This window comes from Vigna angularis, chromosome 1, assembly GCF_016808095.1.
Source record: "Vigna angularis cultivar LongXiaoDou No.4 chromosome 1, ASM1680809v1, whole genome shotgun sequence".
Lineage (NCBI taxonomy): Eukaryota > Viridiplantae > Streptophyta > Magnoliopsida > Fabales > Fabaceae > Vigna > Vigna angularis.
The window spans coordinates 15990148-16000956 of NC_068970.1; the positions used below are offsets into that span (position 1 = coordinate 15990148).

The 10809-nt window shown below is 33.2% G+C and overlaps 1 protein-coding gene across 6 annotated transcripts; it reads left to right on the plus strand.

Moving 5' to 3' along the window:
- The first annotated feature begins 896 nt into the window (after window positions 1-896).
- Window positions 897-10109, plus strand: LOC108319864 (uncharacterized). 6 transcript variants are annotated; one of them, XM_052878915.1, is made up of 13 exons: window positions 897-1092; window positions 1174-1411; window positions 3008-3069; window positions 3151-3246; window positions 3471-3554; window positions 5423-7685; window positions 7814-7949; window positions 8076-8164; window positions 8264-8499; window positions 8707-8793; window positions 9122-9221; window positions 9385-9571; window positions 9658-10109. In XM_052878915.1, the coding sequence occupies exons 6-13, from the start codon at window positions 5454-5456 to the stop codon at window positions 9741-9743; spliced, it is 3153 nt and encodes a 1050-aa protein (XP_052734875.1). In that variant the 5' UTR covers window positions 897-1092; window positions 1174-1411; window positions 3008-3069; window positions 3151-3246; window positions 3471-3554; window positions 5423-5453; the 3' UTR covers window positions 9744-10109. The 6 variants fall into 6 exon arrangements, with proteins under 6 accessions (XP_052734875.1, XP_052734870.1, XP_052734873.1 ...); XM_052878910.1 differs by lacking the exon at window positions 3151-3246 and having other exon boundaries at window positions 3008-3088; XM_052878913.1 differs by lacking the exon at window positions 3151-3246.
- Window positions 10110-10809: the final 700 nt, after the last annotated feature.

Below are 10809 nucleotides of genomic sequence, written 5' to 3' on the forward strand. Positions count from 1 at the left end.
ATGTTAGAATTCACTTCCCTACTACCGATTGAATATTTCTTTTAAGTAATTCATAAAAAAAAATTGATTTATATAATTATAAATATAACTGTATATTGTATATTTATAATAGATATGAATATATTATATTCAAACATAGTAAACATAGTTATTTTATTTATAAAAAATAATTTAACCCAACATATATATATATATATATATTATAAAATATATATTTTACTAATATATTAATAATACGTTTAAATATATATTTTAATTAGCTTGTTAAAAAAAAGTTATATTTCAAAAATATATAATGATTTTTTTATAAATACAGAAATAAGTTAAAATGTAATTGGAACTTCTTTGTTTTATTTTTTAATTAAATAATAAATTTTAAAATTTAAATCATAAATTGTATTTTTTAATTAAATAAATTATTGAAATAAAAGAATATTAATATATATATATATATATATATATATATATATATATATATATATATTTGTAGAAAAAAATCATGTGGAACGTTGATGCCACTTATCATCCATGTATTACAACGCTTATGCATAGAATTAAAATTATTATAGTTTAGAAATGAAAAAAATAAAGTAATATAAATTACTATTTATTATTCATAAAATAATAATTATATATTTTTAAATCATAAATTGTATTTTTTTAAATGATTCCATTTAAATATAGTTAAATTTAAAACTTAAAAAAGAAAACATAAAACTATGTTTAGAATTTGTTTTCAGAACCTAGTTTTCAGGTTGGGATGGATAAATATTTTAGAACTGATTTGCACTTTTTTTTTTTTATAAAATTGGTTTAACATGGATTTCTTTTTTTTTTTTTTAAAGATGGACAATCTAATAAAAAATATAAAATTAAACTTACTTCTAAACTCCATTCCCAATAGCTGCTTTGAAAATTGATATGCCTACTTGAAGTTGGATGAGAACTTGGTGATATTCACCTTGGCCAACATCTCTTCCTTTTCCCTGTCATATTCACAGACAAACCCTTTTCAATCAAATTCTTTGGAACTGGATTTCAATCCAAGGGAGTTTCTATTTTGGTGGTTGGTTTCCAATCAGCATATCAACTGTGAGAACCCTACTTTGAAATTTCCCGTATTTTATGCTATTTGTAGAAGAAACAAAATGAATTTGAGAAACTTTGATGCAGCACTGTTCTTCCTTGACACCACTGCAACTAAAGCCATCAATCCTTCTTTGTGTAATTCCTCGTCAGGCAAGCTGGGAATGCAAAACCAGTTGAAGATGGAGAAAAACACGATTAGTTGGTATAAATTGGAAAAAATGGTAGTCGGGATTGGAAGCTTCAAAGGAATATTGCATTTGAATCCATCAACATGTTTCCCGCATTACCTTCAACAACCTAGGCGGCGTGCCAAACAATAGTGGTAAATTTGTTCAATTTTCATTGTTTTTTTAACCTTTCCAAATTTTTGAAAAATCTAGGAATGAAATTGGTCCCACCTGTCTTATGGGGAGTCTGCTTTATGTTGTGAGTTTTGTTGATCTTTTCTGTTCTGTATTTCATCATACTAATGTTAATTATATGTTATGAACCTTGACTATTATAAAATATCCTGCTTGACTAGAATGAGAGCATACATATACATGGGATAACTAAGGCTAAACACGACTCGCCATCTAAAAGTTAGTAGTGCTGGCTTGAGGGGTTACATTGAAAAAATTCTAAGATTGAAATAGTCTTAAACTCAAATTCTAAGATTAATAATGCCAGGACAATTTTCTTTCATTTCCTAATGATATCCTGGAGAATCTATCATGCAACACATCTCCATTGGAAATGTACTAGTTCAAGAGTTAAATGTGGTTTACTCAGATCCTTTTCTTGGACACACAATTGAAAGTTCTATGGAGAAAATTAGTTCTTGGACTGACATATAATTTAAAATATTAATCTCTAATTACATATGTTTGACTCAAAACAATGTATAGTTTCTTCTAGTCTAACAAGCTACTCATTTGATCATTTCACAATTTCCTCTTCCATCTATCTCTTTTACTCTTTCCATGATGAAAACTACATGATTTTTGTTTTCCTAATGCAATCAACCTATTATCTTACCTCTCAATTATCGCTAACCAATTTGCAATGATATAATCAAAACAGGTAGCAACTTCATAGATTATTTGAAAGGTTGGTCTTTGGAGGTTACATAGATTATTTAACTATTAGGCAATTTTTTGGTAATTCTTTTACTTTCACTCCCTAGCAACCTTGAGCAGCTAAATACGTTAGAAGATATAACTAAACTTATATGACCAGGACTTGTCTTAAAGGACTTCTTCTATTTCCTTCATTAATGATTAATTCTTTTGGCCACATTCTGAAAAGTTCAAAAGATGTCCCCTTTTTCTAATCAAATCTTAATTTGTTTCAGTAGGAATTACATCTAATTTAGAGTCTGTACAAAAAAAAGGGTGTCTGGATAATTTCCTCTATTTCCTGTCCTTTATTTCAAATAATAATTTTTAAGGGACAAAATGCCTTAAAGCTTGAAAGAAGGGCCACATTTTGATTAAATTGCAAGTGATGTTTGTTACCTTGGTTTCACTTTATCTGATGAAATGCTAAAACTTAGCTTAAGATTTAGAATACTTATCTGCAAGTTTCCCCTGTGCATCAAATTGTAAGTGTGTTTTACAGTTTTTAGAAGCCAGTCTAACTTTGTAAAAGCTATGCAACAGGACAGAATGTTCTTTTTACATGGTATAATTGGTTATAAAAAGTTACATAATTTTCTTATCTAATCCAGGGCAATAAAAATACATCTTATCGCATATCTTTAAACGGCTTCATAATTAATGATTGTTTTAGACAATAAATGTGTGAAACGCATTTGACAAGTGTCTAGTCAGCAAAGACAAGGGCCACATTGTCCTGGTTGGCATTTTGACATTATTACGATTTTTTTGGTGCTTAATACTATTTTCTTGATTATTTTTACCTGACAATTTAATTGCAGTCATTGTAGGGAAGTTCTATTTAATCGCGCAGAGTGGAAGCCCTGTTCAACATCAAGATACAGTAGGTCTACCCTTGCCTGGTACAATTATCATATGAAATCCAATTTCATATCAATTTCACATTTTAGTCACTGGCTTTCAGATTGTTTTGCATTGCTGTCTGGGTTTCAGACCTATTCGCATAGCTGTCACTGGCTTTCAGACCAATTTTGTGTTGCGGTCACAGGCTTTCAGATTAGTTTCGTATTGTAGTCATGCAGTTTGAATTATTCAGTGTCTCTAACTCTTGCTTCCATTACGACTTCAGATTTTCCTAATCTAGTGTCCTTTGGAATCAATTCTCCTATTCTTGTCAGAAAATGTAGCTTGAATTCTTTTATCGATTTTAGATATTCACTGCATTTTTTATTATTTCAAGTTGTAGAAATGTTTCATAGATTTATATACCATTTTCTACTGCAGTGATCACTGGCGGCGCATACTTAATGAATCTATAAAAAATCGCACATCAATAATTTAGGGCTGATTTCTATACCACAATTGAAGGTATGTTTTCTCCTTTATGGTAATTTACCCTCAAAGAAATTTATTCAATAGTTGATATTTGTGGAATTTAATTACCACTTTGCAGTTCTGGCAAAACGTTTGGATCTCCATGATTGAAGTGTAGTGAATGACAACTTATGCATGCTTGTTTTATCTGGTTGATGTTGAAATGGTGAATGACAACTTATGCATGCATGCTTTGTTTTGTCTGATTGATGTTCAAATGTTAAGCTCTATTTTGGTATAGATTTAACCATCAGACCTTATTTTGTGAAGTCTAGATACTCAAAATGTAAAAGAATGAGTTTTTGGATGCATTTTTTGTACCAATATTTCCTGAAATGAATCCAAGTAGTATCCATTAATTTTCTTTAAAAGATTAATTTGCCTGATGCATCTCCATTTCTCCATGGATACCACTCCAATAATTTATGGATACGACTCATAACACAGCTTGTAACTGCTATAGCTTTTTAACCGTTTAATGGAAACCCAGTAGTTTCTCTGATTGATAACAAATGACTCTTCCAAATGATGAGGTAGGACTTATCCTTTTCAGATTCTATCTTCCAAACAATTTTTTTTGTTTTACAGATTCAAACTTCTTTTTGACATCACTAATGTTTTCTGACACCCGAACCTCAGTGGCTATTTTGTATATTTTTTATTACATGTTCATAGTAAAAAAGTGTATTTTGGTATGGCGGGGGAAATATATGGAACTATGCTTACTTGTTATGACCAAGTGTTTTCTGTGAATTGCAATCTTCATCTATTTACTACTGATATATTTATCCATGAATTAATTAATGAGCAATCAGTAATGTGAATGCTTCTTTAAAAGTATTATGCTCTTATGTTAGATATAATTAAATTTTTTGTAGATATATTTGTTTTATCAATGTTTTAGAAAAAAATCTTAATATCCCAATATCCATATTTTGCCCTCATTCCTTGTTATGTATGTGGACTTCCTAGAACCTTTTTGATTTACAGATTTTCAAGCTTCTATTAATTAAAGTGGCCCTCTCATATTGGGTATTGGATTTTCTTCTCCGGTTACCATTTCATTTCCTATTGAGTTGTTTTTTTTTTTTTAATTTTTTTTATTTATTGTTTTATTTCTTCAGTTCATAAACATTTTACTCTTTAATGTCAATTTTTAAAATCACTGGAGGAAAGAACAAATGGTCATGGGTATCTGTTAATTATCGTAATGAGCTGAGGTGGAAGTTTCCATACAACAAAGGAGGATATTTTTGACTGTTGATTTTATAACTCCTGATAAATCGATTAATTAGGTATGGGATAATAGTGAATATCCCATGAGACAAAACTTGGTTAGAAAAGATTAACTACATTGGAAATGCATGAAATAACTTGACCTGCTTACAATTTTTGTTCAATATGCCATTGTCACTTGTCCTGGTGGTAAACTTGGTATGAAGAAGCAGATTATGTGATTATGTTTTCAAGCAGCAATTTATCAATAACTTAATATGGAGAGAATAATATTTGTTGCTTTCCCCCATTATTATGTTGAATGGACATTTTGGTTCTTCTGTCAATGTTCAATTTTAAATGTTTTTGTGCAGATTCCGCATAACATACATCCTTTATAAAGTTTTTACTTTTTATAGATGACTATATTACAAATAATTACATATTTCATCATATATAATTTTATGATGTAAGTTTCTTGTTTTATTAGCGTAGAAATGAAACATAGTTATGCTGGCTTGTTAGAATAAAGTTCCTTTTTAAGTTTTGTAATTCTGTTACATATATTTTCACGCCTTAAGTTGATACTGTTACATAATTAGCTCAAGTGATCTTAAAACTGACTCATACAATTATGATAATTCAAGGTTCTGCTTTACAAACTCAACAAGAAGAAACATGCCATCATGCTCTCCAAGAGAGTTAGGGACTAAATTGTCACAATCAAGTACGGATTTGATTGCAACAGGTGGACAGGATGGTGGAAATACAACATCCTATTCTCAAAGAGCAATGGAAACTGAAACAGTGGACGTTGTTGTGAATTTGAATGCAAGTCATGGACAAGGTGAAACCACACCATTAGGCACTCCAATAGCAATGGAAGCTAAAATGATTGTCTCAGACGACGATTTCAATGCTGGAAACACCACATTAAGCGCTCCAAGTGCAATGGAAACTGTGAATGTTGAGTCAAGTAGAGGGTTGAATGCAAGACATGGAGAGGGTTGTGAACAAGATGAAACCATAAAATTAGGCACTCCAAGTGAAATGGAGACCAAAATGATAGTCTTAAGTGAGGATTTGGCTGTTGGAAAGACCTCATTAAGCACTCTAAGCGCAATAGAGATTGTAACTGTTGAGTCTAGTGGGGACATGATTGCTGGAAAGACAACCTCAGGCACCACTCCAAGAGTAGAGGAGATGGAATTGGTGGATGCAGGTGGAGATTCAATTGCAGAACAAAATCAGTGGACGTTGTCACAATCAAGTATGGATTTGATTGCAACAGGTGGGCAGGATGGTGGAAATACAACATCGTACTCTCAAAGAGCAATGGAAACTGAAACAGTGGACGTTGTTGTGAATTTGACTGCAAGTCATGGACAAGGTGAAACCACACCATTAGGCACTCCAATAGCAATGGAAGCTAAAATGATTGTCTCAGACGAGGATTTCACTGCTGGAAACACCACATTAAGCGCTCCAAGTGCAATGGAAACTGTGAATGTTGAGTCAAGTGGAGGGTTGAATGCTAGACATGGAGAGGGTTGTGAACAAGATGAAACCATAAAATTAGGCACTCCAAGTGAAATGGAGACCAAAATGATAGTCTTAAGTGAGGATTTGGCTGTTGGAAAGACCTCATTAAGCACTCTAAGCGCAATAGAGATTGTAACTGTTGAGTCTAGTGGAGACATGATTGCTGGAAAGACAACCTCAGGCACCACTCCAAGAGTAGTGGAGATGGAATTGGTGGATGCAGGTGGAGATTCAATTGCAGAACAAAATCAGGATCATGGACAAGACAACGAGACAAAATTTAGCATTTCAAGGGAAAAAGAGACAGAAACAGTGGTCTTTAGGGCTGATTTGATGGGAACGCTTAAGCCAATCTTTGGAAAAGGTGGAAACAGAACATCAGGCACTCCAAGAGCAGTGAAGAATAAAATGGCAAAGACAAACGTGGAGTCAATTACTAGATGCAAAAGGGTTTGTGAACGAGGTGTAATAGAAAAAGGTCCATCATCACCTGAAGGAAAAGCTACAGACAAGAAAAGAGAGTCACCTTTTCCTGAAAGAGCAAGTTCATCTAAACGAGGTGCTAGAAGAGGCATGCAGGGTACACTGAACCAACCTACTCAGAAGAGGGCAAGAATACAAGAAAAAAACAACGAAATTTGTGATCCTGGACCAAGATCAATAATGGAAGAAGGTCCATCATCATTGCCCGAAAGACAAGCAACAAACAACAAAAGAGGTTCACTTTGGCTTGAAAGAGTTAGGTCATGTACACGAGGCACAAAAAGGGGCATGCAGGATACGTCAAGCCAACCTACTCAGAAGAGGGTGAGAATAGTAGAACAAAACCAAGAAGTTAATAATCCTGGACCAAGCTCAATAATGGAAAATAGTCCGTCATCACTTGAAAGACAAGCAGCAAACAAGAAAAGAGGTTCACCTTCATCTGATAGAGTACGGTCATGTAAGAAAACAACGTTTTTATGGTTGATAGACTCTAAGATTATTAAGGAAGATGAACGAGTAAGCTATAGGAGTGACACAATTGAAAAGCCATTAGCAGGAAGGATTACTAGGGGTGGAATTCTCTGCAGCTGTTGCCAGGAGGAGATATCAATGTGGACCTTTGAGAACCATGCTGGAAGTACTCTTAGACAGCCCTATAAACATATTTACATTCACAGAAAACGCAAAACCCTCCGAAAATGCTTGATTGATGTTTGGCAACATGCCCGGGAACAAAAGCGTCGGCAAATGTTTTTGTTTGTGCCAAAAGAAACTGATGCAGACCAAGATGATGATGTTTGTGCAGTCTGTGGTGATGGGGGAGACTTAATCTGTTGTGACAGGTGTCCTTCCACATATCATCTATCTTGCATAAATATAGAGGTAATCAAATTAATTTTACTTTCCTTTCTGAAAAGGATCTGTTCATATTACATAGAAGCAATCCTTCAGGTGGAGATATATTTGATGCTCTACATAAATATTGTAAATATGTTCCTTTTAAACTGCAGACGGTTCCCCAAAATGATTGGTTTTGTCCATATTGTGTATGCAAATACTGTGGGCTGGTTGTGGACCTGGTTGTTGAGAAAAAAAGATACTATGAGAAAAAAGAAGGCTTCAAGTGCTCCCAATGTGACAAGAAGTGTAAAATTTCTTGTTATCCATTTAGCTTTGTTTATTTTTATTTCCTTTTCTGTTGAAAGTGGGTTGCTTTCCTACCGAGCATTTGGTTTGCTGAAGCCCCCTCAATGCCTGTTTTCACATTTGTAGATCATTGGGAGTGCTTTGAAAAATATGAAAAAGATTCCTCAAAACTAACTAAACCTTCAAGATCATATTGTGGGCGAGGTTGCCAAGGGGTAGATACTCTTTCCCTTTGATTTGTTCATGAAAAATCAAATATTGGATGTTTTTGTCATTTTCCATTGCATTTTGAATTTTCATATGTTTTGCTATAGATATATGCAAAAATGGGAGTATATCTCGGAATCAGAAATGATTATTCGGCAAAATACTCTTGGAGGGTTATCCGCCTAATGGAGACATACAAGAACAATCCTGCATATATGAATCTATTCTTAGAAAACAATTCAAAGGTTGCACTTACTTGGATGCTAATGAATGAAGCTTTTGAGAAAATAACTGACAGGAAAACAGGCATCAATGTGGTTCGAAGTATTGTTTACAGCTGCAAGTAAGCACATATATCGTATTATTCCTTATTGTTGCAGGACTTAGTTTTTTCAATCTCAAGGCATCCAACTCATTACTACTGTCATCGTGTTCTTGCTATTTTGTTCATTCAGCATTTTCTAATTGCTTCTAATGTTACTAATTTATGTATAAGCAGTCGGGCATTAACAATTCAACCTTTTGATCCACTGTTACAATTATTATTCAGGTCAAACTTATCCAGGATTGATTTTAGCCGTTTTTATATGTTTGTTCTGGAGGAAGATGATGCGATAATTGCTGCAGCTTCTATAAGGTATTCTTTTTATGTTCATTAGTGATCTTTTGGACTTTTTTCAGTTATTTAGTTTGTGAAAGCTCTTTGTATACTAAGTAGCGACCCTTGTGCTCTGATGCTCTATGTGTTAGACACAAATAACACTTTCTCGCCATGCGAAAGTATGTGGGAGAGCCATTATTTATCCTTGCATATGCAAAGAAGTTGTTTCAATTCAAACCCGTAATAAACCAGTCAGTCACAGGCACAACTTTAGTTTTGTGTCACGGTTCACCCTATGCCTTCTTCATGTATTTACAAAGATTGAGATTCATATTCTTATTGAATTTTTACTTCACGGCTATAGATTTCACGGGTCAAGGATTGCAGAAATGCCACTTATTGCAACAGAAATGACACGCAGGGGCCAAGGAGTTTGCCAGGAATTAATGAGGGTAATTGAATCGGTAGGTGACTAACAAAATCATAAAATTTCTTGTTACATTTTCAATCATTTGGTAGAGATTAGACTAAGATCTTTAAACAACACATGTCCTATCATTGTTATTCATAGAAATATTATATATGCACAATTTATAATGGTATATGGTGTTCACTCCCCCTTTCTAGTTCCTATGCAATCTTAAAGTCAAAAACTTGATAATTCCATCTGCTGTGGAGACTTGTGATATGTGGAAGCGCAAGTACAACTTTACTGAGGTGAGTGAAGAGCTGAAGAAAGAAATATCCTCCTATAAAATTGTAATGTTCCCTTGTGCTGTAAGACTGTACAAGGACTTGTCAGCAAGCATAGCAGGTGAACCTTTCTCTCTCACTCCTTCTCATTCTCCTTCTCTCCTGTGTGAAGCTTCCTAACCTTTCACTTATATTCCCATTTTACAGAAATTAAGATTGACCTGGAACCACAAACAGAGCATGCAGAGGTTACTGCTAGACTTGAGCATGGACCCTCTCACCAGGAAGATTAGAAGAAGTGAAACAGTCGTAGTGATGGGAGGTTCATACTCTGGCTGATACAAAGAAACTTAAGGCTTAAATCTTAGAAGGGCCCTTCCAAAAATTATTGGTGACTATTGACTGCTACCTATGTATTGGTCTGGGTTCCCCAGTTTTTAACTTTGATTGGTAAATTAGACTTACTTTTGGACTAATAAGGTATGTTTGTTTTATCTAAACATTGTTTCATGGTGTCAGAAAACCTGGTCCAGGATTTCAAAAATTGCAGTTGACTTAGCTCAACTCAACCCAAGTCTCTGATATAGGATTTCAATTACAACAATAAAATTTTATCTCATTAAGTGATGTATGTTACATTGGTTGCTATTGACTTTAAATTATATGATCTCGGGCTGGCTCTGCTAAAATATATTATATACTCGATTGAGAAAAATCAGTGATAGCTGGCATCAAAGGTAGTTGAATTCTGCACTGAGCATAAGGGAAATGCAACCAAAATGAATTTGCCTTCGTTTTTATGTCCACTCATTTTGATAACTTGGTTTGTGTAGTGTTCAACACCATCAAACATAAAGATAGGGTGACTGAGAAGAAGTTTACTTTTTTGTTCATCACATCAACATCTTCCTCAAATTAATGAATTCAAATTACAAACAAAAAGTTAGGAAAAAAAAAGACAGTGGAACAAAGTGACGAAAACATAAGCAAGGACAAAATTTTTAAAATCATCCAAACTTGGTGATTGTTAGAAATCACTCCATTCATTGTTATGCCATGTCTTATTCTAAAATAAATATGATTTCCTATCAAATTATTGTACTTTAAATTTAAATTTATTAAAATAAAATTACATAAATGGTAAGCTGTATTTTATGAGAAAAACTTCAAGGAAGATGAAGTTGAACTTTCGAAACACGATTTCTGCCTTATTAAAACATTTCAAAATAGAAAACATTCTCATTAAAATTTAGAAACTATAAAAATAAAAAAATGTCATCAATACGTTTTCTATAAAAACGTTTTTAGGAACAAGTCATACAACACGAATTATATAAAAATTTTGTTTAAGTTGTCCTA

Excerpts from the sequence above, each read along its gene's own strand:
- LOC108319864 (XM_052878910.1), top strand. The coding sequence starts at position 5,454 with ATGCCATCATGCTCTCCAAGAGAGTTAGGGACTAAATTGTCACAATCA. Across the intron at positions 7,950-8,075 it reads CTCCCAATGTGACAAGAAGT|ATCATTGGGAGTGCTTTGAA; the intron begins GTAAAATTTCTT and ends TCACATTTGTAG. Across the intron at positions 9,222-9,384 it reads TAATGAGGGTAATTGAATCG|TTCCTATGCAATCTTAAAGT; the intron begins GTAGGTGACTAA and ends CCCCCTTTCTAG.